At 43.5% G+C, this 19465-nt stretch overlaps 1 protein-coding gene across 1 annotated transcript in view; it reads right to left on the minus strand.

Annotated features, from left to right (window-relative positions):
- EML6 (echinoderm microtubule associated protein like 6) overlaps positions 1–19465 on the minus strand; it is a 443186-nt gene that overhangs the window by 21906 nt on the left and 401815 nt on the right. The window contains exons 28-31 of the mRNA XM_006873534.1: positions 8888–8966; positions 3936–4065; positions 1626–1724; positions 448–621 (exon numbers count right to left, since the gene is read on the minus strand). Coding sequence (XP_006873596.1) covers positions 448–621; positions 1626–1724; positions 3936–4065; positions 8888–8966 — 482 coding nt within the window. The remainder of the gene's footprint in view (positions 1–447; positions 622–1625; positions 1725–3935; positions 4066–8887; positions 8967–19465) is intronic.

The raw sequence follows: 19465 nt of genomic DNA on the forward strand, positions 1-19465 counted from the left end.
GTAATGAAACAAGCTATATGAATGGTTGAATGTGAAGCTGATGATGTGCCCTGTAAACTTTCACTTAATCCAAAATAAAAACATTTAATAAATAAAAAAATAAAATAAAAGTGCTTCCAAGACTATGATGCTAAAATGTTGTCCCAGTTTCTGTTATAATGTATTCAAGCAGATAAGACTGTAGCAAAATCCAAGGGTCGCCAGAAGGAACGCTGAGGACAGAAAAGGCGAGATTGGAAGGCCAGAAACCCAGAGCGCCCTGACCCTTCACTAACCGGCAGCTCTCTCCTCTACCCTCCCACGGAGCCTTCTCCTGGTGGCCTCTGCTGAGGATCTGGAGAGTCCTGGTTTCTGTTGACGCAACAGCCAGGCCTACTGTGGGCTTTCAAGTGAGGCAGACCTAGAGTCCAGCTCATGCTGTAGGGAAAGAAACTCTAGTTTCCTTACCTTCCTGCCATCGCCAGACAGTGATGGTGTGCTCGGGGTCCACTCCTACTGACACCAGCAGCTTTCCAGTGGCACTGAAGTTGATGTAATTCACTCCCTTTGAGTGGAAGCACCGCAGCATGGAGAGGGTATGTTTGGTCATGGCGTCCCAGACGTGGATTGAAGGTGTTGTCCCTGAGTGTGGGAGGCATGACAAAGTGCAAGGCTGAAGAAGAGCCAAGCCAAGCCAACTCTTCAGGCCCATTTAAAAGCCTTTTTAAGTAAAGTGCTTAGGGGCAATTCTGTTACTAGACCTAAGAGACTATAAGCCCAACCTGGCCAGAGGAGGAAGACCATGGGAAAAAGTGGCTGTGCTTTGAAAGGCAAAGACCCAGGACAGTTACATCCAACACACACAAAGAGGATTCTATACAAAGGAAAACTGGTGAAGTCAATGATTTGTATCTACCAGTCAGCCAGATATAGTCAGCAAACATGATACACTGGCATGGCTTTGCTGTGCAGATTCAGACTACTCACGGATGGAACAGCCTTACCTGAGGTTTCCGTCATATCAACTGCATTGGGTGGGCAATGGCAATGAGGAAGCGTCAAAGGAAAACAAGAGCTAAGATAAGTCATGTTTCTAATAGCGAAGCAGTCAACACCAGCATCAGAAAGCTCCAAATTAAATTAAAAAATGAACATGAGGTCAATGAAAACAAGGAGGGTATGTTTGTAAAAATTCCCTGTGAAATGACAAAGCAAAGAAAATAGCAAAACAATTTTCACAAATGCGAATCGGCTCACATTTGTCATGGGCAGTTTCCCAGGGTTCAGGGGAGCCAGGACACCTATTTGGGGAGGGGTTCAGAACAACCTAGCAAACAGGTGTCAAAGTGTTACCCTCTCCTTCTCAACCACAACCACCAGGCCTCCAGGCCCGAGGCTCTGCACTAGGCACCCAAGGCTTGAAACATTAGCCTCACACATCCACAGGGATGGGGACATCTGTTCATTGGGATCCTCAGGCTCTGCTCTGACTTTATGGCCCCTTCAAGGCTCAAAACTCAACAGCAATGTCAACAAGAAAGCAGAGGGAGGTGAGATGCAATCCATCCACCCACTTCCTCACCCAATAACTGCTAATAAGTCAGTTCCCTTGTTTAAAGTGGGAGCAACTGGGAAGAATCCCCTACCTATCTGGCTGGTGGCCACCACGTTTCTGTACTTGGGATGCTGGTTCACTGTGAGGCAGAGGATGTCGTCTGTGTGCTCCAAGTAGAAGCTCTGGCTCCCTAAGAGAGAGGGTCATGGATGGTGAACAGAGACCCCAAACACCTCTCAAGTAACCCCAAACCTTCAGGTGTTTTTGGAAATGCCTAATAAAAATGAGACCATTAAACTCTCCCTTTCAAAATCATCCCTGGCGAGGCAGATTACTTTTTCACATGTTTTCATGCTTTCCAGGGCTGTGAGGAAACTCAACACTATTTGAGTTGTGGAGTTGATGTCTATCGTCACAAGCTCCACTTCAACCCTTTCTATTCTCACGTGCACGGTTCAAGTGCAGAAGCTTCTAGTCCAGAGTGCAAATGATGAAGTGCAACGTTGCCTGCTCCACACAAGTCCTCAGAAGCAAAGATATCAGTTTGAGGACTAATGTACACCTGGCCCACATCATGGTATTTTCAATAGCTGCAATCACATGTGAGAGTTGGACAATGAGTAAGGAGAATTGTAGAAGAATTGATGTATTTGAGTTATGGTGTTGGTCATGAATATTGAAAGTACCATGGACTGCCAGAAGAACAAACAAATCTGTGTTAGAAGAACAGGCAGAATACTCCTTAGAAGTCCTTGTTGTTATTTTTAAGTGTCGTTGAGTTGGTTCTGACCCATAGCGACCCTGTATAGGGCTTCTTAGGAGTGGCTGGTGAGTTTGACCTTGTGGTTCAAACTGACTTTGTAGTCCAGCACATTAACCCACAGCACCACAAAAGGTAGGACATTGAAAATTCATTTCTTATACTTTGGACATGTGATCAGGAGACACCAGTCTCAGGAGAAGGACCTCATGTGCTTGGTAAACTGGAGGGTCAGTGCAAAAAAAAGGAAGACCCCCAATGAGATGGATCAGCACAGTGACAGCAGCAATGGGCTCAAGCACAACAATTGTGAGGCTGGTGTAGGATGGAGCAGTGTTTTGTTCCATTGTGCAAAGAGTCACTATGAGCCATAGCTGACTTGATGGTACCTAACAGTAACAAGTCCTGGAGTGGCACTATGGGTTAATGCGCCAGACTGCAAAGCTGTTTGAGCTGCAATGTTGGCGGTTCAAGTTACCAACTGCTCCTCGGAAACCCTATACAGGGTCGCTATGGGTCGAATCGACACAACGGCACTTCACAACACAACAACAACAACAAATGGCTCCTCAATCCTCAGTAGCATGCCACTCAACACGAGGGCCTCAGTTAATCATCAGAAAGGGAAGACTGTGGAGTAAGAAAATGGTCTACTTGGGCAATCAAAGTGCCAATCCACTTGGGTGCCTGGTTGACACAGATGATGGTCTCAGCCCCTAGAGCTCTAACTCAATGTATATCATGGAAGTTTAAAAAATACTTGACTATTGATTCAGCAAACAGGTTTGCTAAGATCCTATGGGTACTATGTCCAAACACTGAGAGATGAACTATCCATCTTGCTATACAAAGGAATAACATACTGCTAGTAAAATGATAGCATGTAGCTATAAACTTGAATAGAAAATTTCAAGCCTTCTCATCCCCACAAATGACATAAATCATTATATGCCCAGTGATTTCACTTTCTAAATCTACACATGAAGAATGATACAGAATTGGAAGGAAATATAAAACATTTTAAAAGATTTGTTTTGAGATACTGTTTAACTGGTAATATTTTCATAGTTGTTCTTAAGTGCCATCGAGTCAGTTCTGACCCATGATGTCCTTCTATAGGGTTTCCAAGGAGCAGCTGGTGAGCTTGAACCGCTGACCTTGAAGTTCAAACTGACTTTGCAGTCTAGCGCATTAACCCACAGCTCCACACCAGGACTTCATTTTCAGTTTAAATATATCTAAATTATAAGTATATCTAAATCGTCAAGGCAAACAAAATTTGAAACTCAGAGCTGCTAACTAGTTGATCACTTAAAAATTCCTCAGAAAATTTCTCCTATGCATTGTTCTTCATTACGATGTCTAAACAATCACTCCTCTCCATCCTTAGTCCCAGAGGAGCTGACCTAACTGTGGACTTTCAATGAGACCACACTTCTAGAGTTTACAAGGAAGGCTCGGCTGCTTCCAGAAGGTTAGAATGTTATGATTCTAGGATAAATGATATCAGTCTAGAATTGCATAGGATGGCTGTTAAGGGAAGAAAATTATTTCAGCTTTTGGACATCTGAAGAGTGTGAAAGCAAGTAAGTGTTGAAAAGAAAAGGCAGAATAAGACGTCATCCCTCCCCACTGAGTTACCTGTGGAGAGGTTCTGAACGACACCTGCAGCCGCTGTGTGGAAGATGATGTCAGCACCATCATTAAGGTAATGCAGGTTATTGCGACAGTCGAATCCTCGGTAGCCAAACACATGGTCTAAAGCCAGCTCCTACAGCCGCACACAAAGATCAAAGCACAACCTTAGAGGAAATAGGAGCAGCCAAACCAACCAACACAGCATCAACAGCTGTGTGCGTCCTTACAAATAGATGACTGCTGTAGGGGAAAACCACACACTTGAACCATTTTGTTTCTTGACTAGCTAAGGTTAAAACACATCCCTTTCTCTGGAGCCCTGAGACACTGGGCATGACAGGCTGAAGCAAAGAATTATCATGAGTTTTCAAAATAAACTAGATCTACTTCCTGGTTCCTTAGGGGACTACAGTCTCCTGATTTGCTATCTGACAAAAGTTACTTAGAAACATTAGTCTATACCTTGACAAGCACTTCTGTGGGAAGTTGAACGATGGTGCAGAGATTTGCTCTGGTAAACGCCCATAAATGTAACTGGGTCTGCAGAGCAGAAATTAAGGCAAATGCCATGTTCATTATTTTGCTTGGTGCTTGCCCACAAAGTTTCTATATATTTTATTTTATTTTTTAAACAACTTCATACTGTTCAGTGGAGAGTTTACAGTCTCTCTCTTCCGGTTTTGGCTTCCATGACAAAGACCTATGGCTATTCAATCAGCAAGTCATTGCATCCACAGACATAGGTACTGAGCAAGTACTCCAGCCAGCTACTGTGGTGCTTGATAGGATACAAGGTTATGATGATGTAAGTCCTTCTTTAGTTTCTCTGATTGTGCCCTTTTCTGTTTCCAAAGCACACCAATGGCAAATATCAGATTAATTTGACTAAAATATCACGGCACTCTTTTACTTAAAAGCTTTTACTGTCTTTCACTGCCAAACTTGTTGTTGTTGTTAAGTGCCGTCAAGTCAGTTCTGACCCATACCAACCCATACCAATCCTATATAGGATTTCTGAGGAGCAGCTGGTGAGCTTGAACTGCCAACCTTGCAGTTCAAAGGGCGTTTAGTCAGGCACATTAACCCACGGACACACTTAAATTGATGCAATTAGCCCCATTCATACCTCTGACTCTGTCTCTTAACTGCCCAGTGATTTCACTTCCTAAATCTACACATGAACGATACAAAATTGGAAGGAGACATAAAACATTTTAAAAGATTTGTTTTGAGATATTGTTTAACTGGTAATATTTTCATTGTTGTTGTTGTTGTGAAATGAAATACAATAGGATGAATGTGAAGCTGAAGTGGGACAGAGGCAAATTATGACTTAGTCAAGCTGACTTTTCTATTTAGGTCACATACCAGGAGCTTTCCTAGCTCTGGTTTTGCATTTTAAAAAATCTCTCACATGGTAAGTCCATCTCTGTTCAACTTAACCTGTGTCTGCCCACCCCCTCAGCCTCCCTTCCAGAGGGCAGTTCCCTCCCAAGCATCTTTTCTAGAAATGTGTCCCCATCCTGATTCTCTCCCTCTGAAATTTGGAATTGGGACATTGGTAGGCTTGACTGTTTCGTAAACTGTGGACATGTAAACTCAAGTGATGGAAGGCATCCATAGGCTATCACATGCAGGGAAAGTCTTTCAAGATAATTTAGAGAAAGAGAAGAATGTGACACACACATACACACACAAGGCCCCATTGGGCATAAGGGAGAAGCCATCTTGGAATAAGATGGCAATTCTGTGCCTGGATCCTATCTTTCTTGAAGCTTGGCTGCATTTCCTGAACTATGCTGGGCTCAAGATAAATCCTTCCAAATGTGGTACAATAGTGAATAACTGCCATCAGGACTGACTGTGAGGGCTGGAAGAGTAGAGGTAGATTTTCTTTTTCCTTTTTTTTTTTTGGCAAAAGGAGGATAGTGATTGATTTTGCAGCCCAGGAACGGAGGTCCCTGGGACCATCAAGTGAGAAGAGAGGAAAGTGTGACCCTACCCAGAGAGGCAGTGAAGCCAGGCATGAAGACAGAGATGATGATGTGGACAGATGGAGTGGTTGGGGACATGGGACTCAGGGAGAGAGAGTAGCTGTTTGCTGACAGCCAGGGGGGCAGACCTGTGGGGTATATCCTTTGGTTATTTGATGATGCACGGAGGGTATTGTAATCATTACAGTGAAATGAAATACAATAGGATGAATATGAAGCTGAAGTGGGACAGAGGCAAATAATGATGAATGCACAACAGGGCTCTGAGATACAGAGCTTGAGATATGGATGGAATGGGGAAATAATGTTAAGATCCTTGGATGTATTTTGAATCATGGTTTCCATAGCATACCACTATAAAATAGACACTGGAGGGGGAGATAAAGGAATAACCAGCAATAATCACCATACAAAGCTTGTAAGTCCGTCTTCTGCCTATAACTGATTGGAATACCTAAAATGGGGCTACAATGTGCACAGTGAAGGAGGCTTCCTGTGGAGCCTCTGCATTACATAAGACCATAGGTGGAATCCTGAACAGCATCCAGAATATTCTGAGGTGGGAAATTTTCACTTGAAAGGACAAGCAGACCAGCCTGGAGCAGCCAGAAGAATAGAAGATACTTCTTGAAAGAAAGACCGACAGGAAAAATACAAAACAATAATGGCAGAACGACTGATTACTACAAGAACAAACAAGTTGCTTGCCCAGGAGACATCAAGGCAAGTGGTCGGGTCCCCTCAGGGCAAACCTCCTTCTAAGACTAAGACTCAGTGGGAATACATGCTCTGATTGGTGACTACGTTCGTTCGTCACTGATAAGGGGAAATGAGGGAAAAGCAACAATAAAGCTGTGAGCTAAGTCCTACAACGTTCAATAGACGCTTGTGGACCTGGCTGGAGACCTGGTTGGCTAGCAGTGTGGGGACTTTTGGGCCCAGAGTCAGTGACATAACCACAGAGGACTAGAGTGGAGAGTGAAGCCTCCAACTGATAAGAAGAGACGGCACATACATAAGTACACCCACACTTGCAGATAATACCCACTTGACCTGACTTCAATGACTGGATGATCAGAGCTCAACTAGAAGAAGAAAGAAGAGGAAAAAAAGAGTAATCTGATACAATTTGATGAACTTGACCTACACCTATGGATGCAGTAGCTCAAAAGAGGGAACAAATCTTCACAGTGAGAATCATTCCCACCCCCTTCTCCATACATGTCGAGGACAGGGATGGGCAACTTGGACATTGGCTACTTAAAATGAGGGGGGGGAGTGGATACAGAGGCACAAAGCGACTGGCTTACAAGCTTTCAAGAGGAAACCTAGATCCAGAGGGCGTGGAGGAAGGTAGAATCTCCACTGAGTTGTATCCAATCTGCCTAGGCAGGGCTGATGAAAAGAGATGTGGATAGGTCTCTTGTGATACAATAGTGAATAATTGTTATCAGGACTGATTGTAAGGGTTGGAAATGTAAAGGTAGATGTTTTGTGGCAAAGGGAGGGAGTGATTAACTTTGCAGTCTAGGAGCAGAGGTCCCTGGAACCACCAAGGGAGAAGAGCGGAGAACGGAACCCTACTCAGAGAAGCAGAGATGCCAGAGATGGAGGCAGAGACGATGACATGGAGAGATGGAGTGGCTGGGGACTTTGGACCCAGAGAGAGAGAGGGGCTGTGTGCTGATGATCGGGGGACAGGCTTGCGGGGAATACCCTTTGGTTGGTGGATGATGCATGGAGGGGATTATAATCATGCAAGGAAATGATATACAGTGGGATCAATGTTGAAGGTAATGTTCTCCCATGTAAACTATCACATAATTCACAATAAAGCATTAAAAATAAATAAATAAATCCTTTCAATAATCCCCCTTCATGGAGCAGTGGGCTAAGCATTGGGCAACTAACTTAAAGATAGGTGGCTCAAACCCACCAGCTGCATCGTGGGGTGGGGGTGGGTGGTGAGGCAGTCTGCTTCTGTGAAGATTTACAACCTTGGGAACCCTATGAGGAGCAGTTCTACTCTATCCTACAGGGTCTCCATGAGTGGGAATCGACTTGACGGCACTGGATTTGGTTTGGCTTGGTTTGGATTCAAATAAAAAATGTGAAGGTGAGTTTTCTGGTCTCAATGAAATCATAGTCTAGCAAGAGAGACAGAAGAGTAGGAAATCATGTCAGTCGAGCAAGTGACAAACTGTGGGAATGGGGTGTAGATGAGTGGAATGGAGCATCAGGGAGGATTGTACAGAGAAGGGCCAGACAGCCAGTACACAGGAAAGGAAAGGGGGACCTTCTGAGCAGAAGGAGTGAAAACTTAAGGAGTGTGAAAGTCCAAGGCAGGCTCAGAGAACATTAGGAGGGTGGCATGGGCTTGGGGAGTTGAGAGACAGTGAAGAATCACAAGTGATGAGCTTGGAAGGTGGCTCGAGGTCAAGTTTTAAAGCTTGATGATGGGACCTAACAAGTCAGTTAGCATCCCCAGCCACAGTGGCCTCATCTGCAAAGTGGTACTAGTAACAATACCTAGCTCATAGGTTATAAGGAATGCATGAAATGCTATATGCCTAGCATATGGTAAGTGCTCAAAGTACATCAAGATAGTGAACTAGCACAATCTCCTTCTTTCGGTCTTTTCTCGTTCTTGTCCACATAAGGGATGCTGAGGGTACATAGAATAAAGAAAAGGGGCCAGATTTGATGCTACATTTCAGAGTAGCATCGATAGGACCTTGATGCAGTGCTGGGTCTGGGAGGGGGAGAGGGGAAGAAATATGACTCAGTGGATGTGATTTTCACCATTGAGAGAGGGGGGAACACTTGGTATGCAGGAGGGAGTGGCCCCAAGAGAGAACCAAGGGGCCCATGTAGGCTTACTTGGAGGTCACCCATGGTGTTTAGGAGGCAGGTCTTAGAACATACACATCAAATAAAAGCAAACTATTTTTATTTCCTCACCTCAACTAGTTTCTTTTTTTTGGTGATATTATTCTTCTGGAGTTTCTCCGGCTGTGGAGCTGCACGGCTGACAGGTGGTCTGGAACAGAGTGACCAGAGGAAACATGGTGTTGAACAAAAGGCAGCAAAGTTTCATGCCCAGCGTGGTCGGATAAGGACAACGCCAGGGTCTCCGCTACTGCCCCCTCCTCCCACCTCTGCAAGAGGCCCTGCATCTGTCCTGGCCCCTGCACAAAAGAAAAGTCACTCCTGATAGGAAGGGTCCCATGTGGCCAGGCCTAGAGTCAGGATCAATTATGGTTGACCCCCTCCATCTGCATTATCCAGGGATTCCACAGAAGGCCTTCTTTTAAAACTACATTGGGGCTAAGCATGAAAAGGAAGAGGCTACACTTCTGAACCCATCAACCCCTTTCCAGGCAGGATGGGCCAACATTGTTCAGAATGACAAAGGGGGTCTCAGGACCTGGCTTTGGATGGACCCTGGTGGCCGGCCAAGTATGAAGTGCCCAGGCCCTTCTGGATACATAAAAGGACAAATAATGCAAAAGGGGGTAAAAGAGAGAAAGGATTTGAGCCTCTCATTTTGTCCTATCCATTAGGTCCATGTTTAGCTGGTATGGTCACACCAAAGGAACTGGCATAGAGCAAAGGGAGCTTTTCCTTTTTCAGTTTCGGAGATTTGGCCCTCCCCCCTGAGTTTAATTAAGAAATTTTATGATGAGTTATAAGCCCTGGTGGGCACTTTTATGACTAGCCTGTTGCTTGGTAATGAGGGGTTGACTGAGACTAGGAGCCCAAGGACAGGTGGTAGGAATCCTGCACCAATTCCCCCAGCCTTCCCAATTCACAGTTGTTCTTAGGAAATGCAAAGAGAAAGGATTACCTTGATCCCCTTGTAAGCAGCAAACAAAGCCAAGTGAGAAACTTAGTATAGTTTAGAGCAGCATTAGCAATCACCTCATTCATGCACAAGCATTTTCCAAGTGGACAGACATTCCTGTGTGGCACAAACCATGCTTCCCGAGCATGCCAGCAAAGAACTAAAACAGAGATGAAAGAGTGCACCAGTCTACAAATTCAGAAAGCTCATACCCTGGCGTCTCTGGGCAAACTCTGCACTAAAGCGCCTATAGAATAGGGAGAAAAAAGGAAGCTTGTCAATGCTTCCTGAACACTCTCCATAGAGCTAGGAATATGCCTGGGGATTCTGCTATTTCAGAGGACGTTGGGGAGAAAGTTGTCAGAAAAACAACATCCTCCTGGTTGCTGTACAATGGGTGTTTTGTATCTAGATCCAGTTCAAATCATAATTTAGTCCAATGATTCCCAATGCTTCTTGGTAGGTCAGCTTGCCGGCTGGTATACCTTGCATTTGTGTGTTTGTATGCTGGAGGAAGACAAGGTACCTTTATTTTCTCAAAACCTCTTTAATCCAAACTCTTTAATTGAAACATTTGTTCTAATTACAACTTACGATTATGGAATCATAAGTGGTCATTGAAACAAATGGAAGAATGGGTAGAGAGCACATCTCTGAAATAAAAAACCAACACCAAAACAAAAATGACACTCCCGGATGACATCACAGCCACCAAAGGGAGCAAACTCGGGAGATGGGGCAGGTGGGTTCTCATTAATGATCATTTCCCAGGACATCTAGTCTTTCTTCTGTTTTAGTGGGACTTCCAAATGAAATCTGTGGATGACATCTTTTACCTCAGAACGTTTGAGTGTATAACAAAAGCAAGCTGGGATTTCTGATGAGAGCAGAGGACACTGGAACTATTGCATGGTTCATAAGGCATCATCTGAGATTATGCACAGGGCTGTGTGTCAGGGTACACACAGGTTGTATAATATGTCAGATATTATACAGTGTATGTATAGTATGCATACAAGCACAAACACTGTGCACTTATATATACACAAGACTGTATATATATATATATATATACACACACACACACACACACACACACACGGAGGCAGTTCGATGCTGGTTTTTCACTGTGGTTTTCAGTTAAAAAACTGAAAAGTAAAGCAATCTCGGAATGTATGTTTCTTATTTCACAAGCATATGCTTTACAGCTGTGTTGCTTCAAAACTGATGATGAGAGGGGCAAAGGGAGGAAACCTGCAACGGGGCAGATTCAGCAGATTGTCAGTGTTGTCCCTTTGCGTGCAGCTACGCACTCTGCAAGGACTCTGAGGAATGCATGTTCACTGAACACCTGTGCTGTCCCACAGCCTTGTGAATACTTACTTGACAATTCCCTGCCTCCAAAGGAAAGCAAGTTAAAACACAATACAAGCATTAAAGGCTTCTTTCCAGGCAGCTATAAACAGTGTTCCTAACATCAGACGTGGGCGGAGCTGCCAAACACTGGAGGTTTTAGCATTTCTCAGCAGATCTAAATCCTTCCAAATTCAGATTCCATTGGCAACGTGACTCTGAAAAGCTTTGCTGAGGTGAGAAAGAGCAGAAGGCATGAGGCTATTCATTTCCTTTTCAGTCCAATAAACTCTTTATAGCTGGCTGGTCCTGGTTGGCACGCAAAACAGAAGAGTGGGGAAGGCAGTGAATGCTGCTGGAAATTGGCGAGGAGCCCCAGAAAGGTTAAGAGCTGGAGGTTGGGAGTTGAGGGGGAGGAGGTGGGAGGAGTGGAGACACAGAGGGACTGTTGGGGCAAGTAGGTCTTTGAAGTGACTCAGGCAAACAAAGGAGAAAGGAAGTTTTCATTGGGTAAGAAATGAAAGGAAGGAGCCTGGCAAGAAAGCAAAACACATTGGAGAGTCAGGAGAGAGGATGGTGGGCAGGCTTGAGAACCAGAGAGAGAGAGAGAGAGAAAGAGGCGAGAAGCTCTGCTGAGAGGGTGGAGGAGGAAACACAAGGAGGGGCCTGTGGACTCTAAACATGTGGCTTGGCATTGAGTAATGAGGTAGCACTGTTCCTGCCCTGTGGCTGCAGGACACTGTGGGCTGTCACTACCTGATACACAGCTAATATATTCTGTGGGTAAGGCAGGACCATGGAAGGGCAAGCCCTGCTATAATCATAGAGTCCAGTAGCTGAGTTGGACATTTGGCAGTGTGTGGAGTGTTGCCTTGACACAGGATTTCACTCCTCAGAGGTCCCGATGGGTGCCCACTGCCAAGGCTACCACAGAGAAGCTTCTGGAACGACTGGAGAGGTTATGAAAGTCAGTCACAACTGAAGATGGATACAACATGAGAGCCAACTGGGGAGAAAGCCTCAGCTCAAGCTTGCAAGAAAAAGTCTTTCCAAGCAGTTTTTATAAAGCGTGGTATGGGTGTGGGGAAGCTCAGCTCCATTTACCCAAGACACACAAGTTTTAAACTGCTTTTAGTATTTTCAGTCAGACAATGTTTAAAATGCCGTTGGAGAAAATAAAGCTTTTTTTTTTTTTTCTTTCAGATTCTAAAATGTGGCAGAAACTAAGACTTAAAAACATTTCTTGTGAAACCCAGCTACACTTGATCCAAGTTTTTGGTGGGAACCAGTCCAAGACTTGAACACTGTTTTAGAATTGTCCTCTAATAAGATCAATCACTCCATGGAAGGGCCTCTGGGACTCAGGGAACTGCCTATCACTGATGTAAAACTGTATTTGCATGCGTGCCTTTGTCTGGGGAAAGGAGCAAGCCATGACTTCAATCTGATTTTCAAAGATGTCTGGGATTAGAAAAGAGAAAGAGAATAAGAACTGTTGCTCTAAGATAGTTTCAGGTTTAGGAAAACTCTCCAAAGTCATGAGGCACCCTGCTATCAAAATAAAAGGAACTGGATTCTGTTCAGGGTATTACTGTATCTTCTAGAACCAGCTGTCGAGTTGCTCAGTAGCAGAGTGGAGCTGAGGGAAGGGAACCAGGCAGGAGAACCATAGATGTCGTAAGAGAAGCCTGCCATTTTGAAAATGTTCTTGACTATATCACAATCTAATTCTTCTAAAAATGGGGATACAGGTCTGGAGCTGGCCATTTTTAGGGGAATATGCAATGATTTGGGTGAAAAACATAAGCATGAATGATGGAGTGAAGAAATTAATAGTGCAAGTAGTTAAATTATTGACTAGGTCACTGCAAGAATCCAAGGGAAGGATAATATGCATGAGTATCTAGAGTTAAGTAGTAGTTATGGAGATGGAAACAAGTGAAGATTTGATGAATGTAGACTTCATAGGACTTTGTAATTGATTGCCTTGAGTGGGTAAAGGAGGAAAACACTATAGTAGTCAGGCAGACTACTAGTTTCTCATTTGGTCATCTGAGTGGATGGCAATATCATTGACTAAGATAGGAGGAGAATTACAAAGGAAGATGATGAGTTAAGTTTGGGCACATTGAGATTTGGGATATCTTTGGGCTGGCTGTATTAGTTGGGAGTTCACCCGAGAGGAATCAGTGGAATAATTGTGGGAATCATCAGCCACTGGGTGAGATATATGATTGAGAGGGTGTAGGCTGAAAGAGGAAGGACAAAGGTGAAATCCTGAGGACAAATGGAAATGTAAGAGCTAAAGAAGATGTAGAGGTAGGACATTCTCTGAGAAGGAATGGTTGGAGACTCACAAAGAGCACCAGGAGAGATTATTTTAAAAAAGTGAATGCGAGAATTATGCTGTCCAATATGGGGCCACTGGTCACATATGGCTATTGCGCATCTGAATTGTATCTACTCCAAATTCAGATGTGCTGCAACTGTAATAGGCATACTGGAAATATGCATTGAAAATGGTAAAAATAATTTTTTTAAATGCAAAGTAATTCAATAAATTTTATATTGATTAATGTTAAATGATAGTATCACTGGATGTTGTTGTTGGTAAGAGCCACAGCTGGTGAATATGAACTTCCAACCTTGCAGTTCAAACTGACCTTGAGGTTGAGTAGTTATCCTATAGTGCCACACCAGGTTGCTGTATCTAGGTTAAATAAAACATGTTATTAAAAGTCATTCACTGTTTTAACTTTTTCAATGTGGTTACTAGAAAATTTAAAATTATGTATGTGGCTCACATTCTATTTCCATTGGACAGTGAAAGAAACAAGTTCTTCTAGCAAAACAAAGATAGACGAGAGTCAGTTGCATCTGGGAACTATCAGCAGAATGATGGGAGAGAAGACAGATGGAAAAGGCTAAGGAGTCACAGAGAGAGAGCAACCATACAGCACCTAACAGCAGTAATTATGTGTGTAAAGATCTCTTACAAGTACACAGTGTCTCTACACAAATTGATCCTCCTCTTTGAGAAATTATAAACTTAAAAAATAACAAAAATAAAAAGAATGAAGGAGAGACTCTATGAAGTTTGGATAGGAAGAGAAGGTGAGAGTGAGAATTCCTATATAAGATCAGGTAAAGAATTTGTATTTTCCTGAGGAGAGACGTACAGAGATAAGGAAGGCAGGATGTGACTCTTGACTGAGACATGGATCCAATTATTTATGGCAGTGACAGAGAGGAGAGGCAATGAGAGAACAGGAGGCCGGAATCCAAGCACCAACTGAGGGACTAGTCTTAACTAGGAGGAGGGGTGAGATTCCTCTGATAAGAAAAGGAAAGGAGAGTGGGAAACAAGGCAGAGGAGAAAGAGAGCAGTGCCAAGATGAAGTTCATGCCTGATGGCTTCTACTTCCTCATTGAAGGAGAGGAGAGCAGTCATCTGCCAAGGAGGTTATGGTTTGGATATGTGGTGGCATTCTGCAGCAATGTGTGGTTTTCCCCAGTCAGAAGCATTCAGGCAGGCAGAAAAATGAGAAGGTTGCTGACGAACCTATGGAGGTAACTTGGCACTGGATGAATTAGTGAGGATGATGATTAGGTGTCCTCAGAGTAAGAGATGTAAAGGTCATGCCACAAAGGGAAAGAGGAGTTCAAGTGATGACATATAACTCATGGCAGTGGCAGGAGCTGAGACTGGAACTGTTAAGAGTCAGGAAGTTGAAAAATGACAGGAATAGGAAGGGGTAGAAGACAGCAAAGCATGAGTAACCTTCTCAGGAGTGGTGTGTGGCTGGTTAAATAGCAGGTTCATGTACTTTAAACACACCCACAGAGCATGGTAGTCCTCCAAAGCTAAAAGCCCACTGACATTGTTTCAAGGGGCACCCTGACAACCACTTCCGCAAACGCCTCCTCAGTTACCATTCATGACTACACCTCAAGATAAAGAGAAGAGAAGACAGTCCTGGTAGCATTACCCCATATGGAGTATCCCAAAGATGCTCAGAGACTTGATTAAAACAGTCAGACTCAACTTAGTCACAATCATCTCTCTCTTGATAGAAAAGTTCCTTACCTATCTGTGATTCATTCCTTTATTTCCATGCATGAGTAGGCTTAAGTAAACTAATTTTGCACTAGGAGTATGATTTTCTTGGTGTACTAATCTTCTCCTTAAATCAATAGTTTTGAATCACTTAAACTCAATCTCTAAATCCTGATGTATTCTTTGTGATAAAGAGCTAACAAACTATTCTGGATTGAACAGCAGGTTATATTCTTAAAATTATCACTCATACATATAGTTGTCACTGCTTCAAACAATGCAGAAAATCAAGAGATTTTTAAAAGGACAATTATTTATGAAGGTAGCATGAAACTCCCTCCTTTTGGAAATCATCTAGCTATTTAGCTTTCAGTGCCATTACCTAGCTAGAGGAAAGGCCTATGAAATGACAGTTTCAGACTATCACAGATTGTAACTCCAGTTTCTCCTATCTTCTTAAAGAAGAGGCATCTAGAACCATTCTACCTGCTTGGAGCAGCTGTGAGTTAAGGGGTGGAGTGAGGAAAGAACGCTTAGTTTAGAGGGAAATGTCTGGAAGTGTGTGTGCATCTGTACTAACTCTTGGGCTCTTTAAGGTCACCCTATCATCATAAATGGTATGGAAGTATAGACCAAGCTCCAAGATAGGATCTAATTGTTTTGACAGACCTCAGTATGGCAAATTTAGCAACAAATGAGTAACATGATTGGCAGTTCTTAGCAACTCTTATAAGCTCACAACGCAGCTATTGATCACTGATGACAAAGGCCCTCTGTGGGGCCTGGGGAACTGAGCAGACTGCCAGCAGAGGAGGGCACTGTCCTGCTTCACCATGCGCATCACACCTCAGACACATGTGGACCTGCTGATTAAAGATACCATTTAAAAAAATTGGGGACAGGTTCTCCCTGTTGATGTGTGCCCCTAATGCACTGAAGGTTAGAAAAACAAAAACGGAACAAGGATTACTCACATATGATGTGTGTTTTAGTTCAGGGAAAACTCTCTACATCTTCCCCATTTTCCCCCCACTCTTTCTCACAGGTAAGAATGTTCTTTGTTTCTTTGTGAACTGACAAAGGTGCTTTGCATTTAAAACAGGTGTGGTGGATACTGTAACACACAGTTTTTCTCTTAGTTCCTTTTGCCTAGGGTTATCTAAATACATTTAAACCAAATAAATGTTTTCATTCACAATAGACAGATTGTATGAAGATAAAAAACTTAACAAGAAACAGTGGCATGGCCAATGGGGCATCACTGGATTCTATCAAGGTCACACCATTTCCCACAAAGTCAGGACCACCATCTTGTTATTCTTGTTGGTAAGTACTGTTGAATCGGTTCTGACTCATAACGACCCTATAGAGATTTTCCAAGGAGCGGCTGGTGGGTTTGAACCATTGACCTTGTGGTTAGCAGCCCAGCTTACCCAACAACACCACATAAAATGAAAGTGAGAGTGAGACAATTGTCTCTTGTGGTCCTTCACAAAGACTATACTTGCAGACCATTTGGAGAGATCACTGTGTTTAACTATTATCGAAAGCAAGCTAAATTCACCCATTCGTCTATTGATTCAACATGTATTTGTTTAGTGTGTACTACGTGGCACTGTAGGAAAGCACTGGACCGATAACCAACAGTTCAGCAGTTCAAATCCACCAGTCACTCCTTGGAAATCCTATCTGGGCTTGCTATGAGTTGGAACTGACTCAATGGCACTTAGCAACAAAACGAGCAAGGAACTATGATAGATGAAGTATGGTACCCAAGACAGGAACAGTGCTGACATTCCTTCTGGGAACTGAGAATCTATAAAGTTTATAATCCAGTGAAAATTTAAGTATATTGATGTTTGTTATTGTTGTTATGTGCCATGAAATCAGTTCTGACTCATAGTACAGGGTTTCTGAGGAGCAGCTGGTGGGTTTGAACTGCTGACCTTGTGGTTTGCAGTGCAGTACTTATAGCATAGTGGTTACGAATCGGGCTGGGGAACTGCAAGGTTAGCAGTTCGAAACTACCAGCTGTTCCGTGGGAGAAAGATGAGGCTTTCTGCTCCCGTAAAGATTTACAGCCTCGGAAACCCTGTACAAGGTCACTATGAGTCGGAACTGACCCCACGGCACATAACAACAACAACAACTTATCCTAAAGCAACACACCAAGACTCCGTATTGATGTTATAGACTCATATTAAGGATCCAAGGATTAAAGATGATTATTAATTTGGACCAAAAACAAAACAAAAATAAAATTTAAAAGTCCCACAATACTTCTGTATAAACTCATGGTATATAGCTTTCTTTGTAGAACTTTAAGTTCATAAATTAATGAAAAACGATTCAGAAAAGCTATGAGATATTAGAAGATACGAGTACGTTTTTACTAATTTATCTTATTATCCATTTGGTCATACACACAGTTGAAGAAAAAGGTTGGAAAAGTCTGCTGCTAGAGTAGAAGTCTGAAGCTATCTGGTACTAGTACCCACCAGTTCATAGAAGAGGGCAGCACCATTTACAAAAGGTTCAAAGTCGGCTTCTAGTCTTGGTTTGGTAAAAGCTTAAATGTTTTCTTTGTTTCCTAAGGAACATATGACATGAATTGAGAGTGAGCATAGCAGAGGACTCACACATTCGAGTATTCACAGTTAAGCTCTTGATATTCTCCTACTAACAATTCTGGTCCTGCCACCTCGGTCTCCTCATGCTGACAATCTCAGACGGTATGCAGAATGAAGTTGCCTACCCCTTCCCGTGGAGGAACTGGGAGAAGGATTCCACTTGGGACTCACCCTCCTTTGTAGAAGTTTTGTTGTTAAATGCAGTTGAGTCAGTTCCAACTCACAGCCATCCTGTATAGGGTTTCCAACGAGTGGCTGGTTGTGTTTGAGCTTAAAACCTTGTGGTTAGCAGTCCAGTGCTTATCCTGCAGCGCCATTTGTTGTTAAGTACTTTGAGTCAATTCCAACTCATATAGATGCTCTGGATAAGGTTTCTGAGCTTGAATCTCCAACCTTGTGATTCTAACCGACCTCGTGGTCCAGCGTTTATCCTGCAGCGCCAGGACTCCAGCGCTGAGCATGGGGGTGGTGGTATGCCATGGAGTCGGTTCTGACACATAACAACCCTACATAGGGTTTCTGAGGCTGTAAATCTTTCCGCAAGCAAAAACCTCATCTTTCTCGGAACCAGTGCCCAACACATAACCCACTACAATAACAAGCTCCTTCCCAAATCATCCTTTCATTAAAGCAGGGTCACCACTTATCTGAAAGTTGTGAGCTTCTGCCGCTACTGCTGCTTCTGGAGAATGCAGAAAGAGAAAGGTGAGAGCTAGCAGAGCCTCGGGAGAGGGAGGGAAAAATCCTGATTTGCCTGGTGGGGGGGGTGGCACAGTTGAGGACAATTAAATGTTGATAAGATACTTGCAGCTGAGGGAGAAGAAACAAGATGGTGGAAGTGCAGTAAAGGAGCTCTGCCAACAACAACACAGAATACCCAGCCAAGCAGACTCAGGGGATGGTCCCAGAACTCTGAACCACATATAAAGGAATACTTAGAAGGTTGGAAGGTTCACAGCTGGGAGAATTTGTGGCAGAAGCAAGAAATCTATTGCTTTCTAGTCAGGGACACTCAGCTGCTCCAGGAGCCGCCATCTTGGGTGAGACCACGTGGGGGAAAGATCGGAGCGGCCACAGACGCCTGGCAGAACCGCTGAGATAAAGGTGTGGACATTCTCTTATTGTGGTATCTGTTCATTGGTCCCTTGCTATCTGCGCACCTCCATTCTGATGACTATAAGGGTGCCTGAGCTAGTGGGTACCCCAGCCCAACCCTCGGAGGGTTCTACTACGCATGCGCACAGAGCTGCTCGAAATTTAAAGGGACAGTTTCCGATTAAAACCAAACAGCCACAGCTGGCCCTGAACTGTTTCAACTAGAAAAAAGGCCTGAAGGGGGACTGTGGAGCAGGACAAGCAGACAAAAGAGGAAATAGGATGAAAATAAATCCTAAGTTACGTCAAAACAACCAACAGTGGCATCTTGAAACTTCTCAGGAAGAAGAGTGAAAAGGGAAGCCATCTACCTGGAGTCATTCAGAAAGCATAAAAAATACCAAAATACATATCCATCTGAGTATTAAGGCCACAGATAACCCCTGAAGATGCCCAAAAAACAGAGCAGATGACCATATCTGCACATGTCCAGAAACGAGATAAAGTGACTGAGGCAAATGAGCTGGAAGGAGACCTACACTCCATACTGGAAGATGGGC

This window comes from Chrysochloris asiatica, unplaced genomic scaffold (assembly GCF_000296735.1).
Source record: "Chrysochloris asiatica unplaced genomic scaffold, ChrAsi1.0 scaffold00245, whole genome shotgun sequence".
Taxonomy (NCBI): domain Eukaryota; kingdom Metazoa; phylum Chordata; class Mammalia; order Afrosoricida; family Chrysochloridae; genus Chrysochloris; species Chrysochloris asiatica.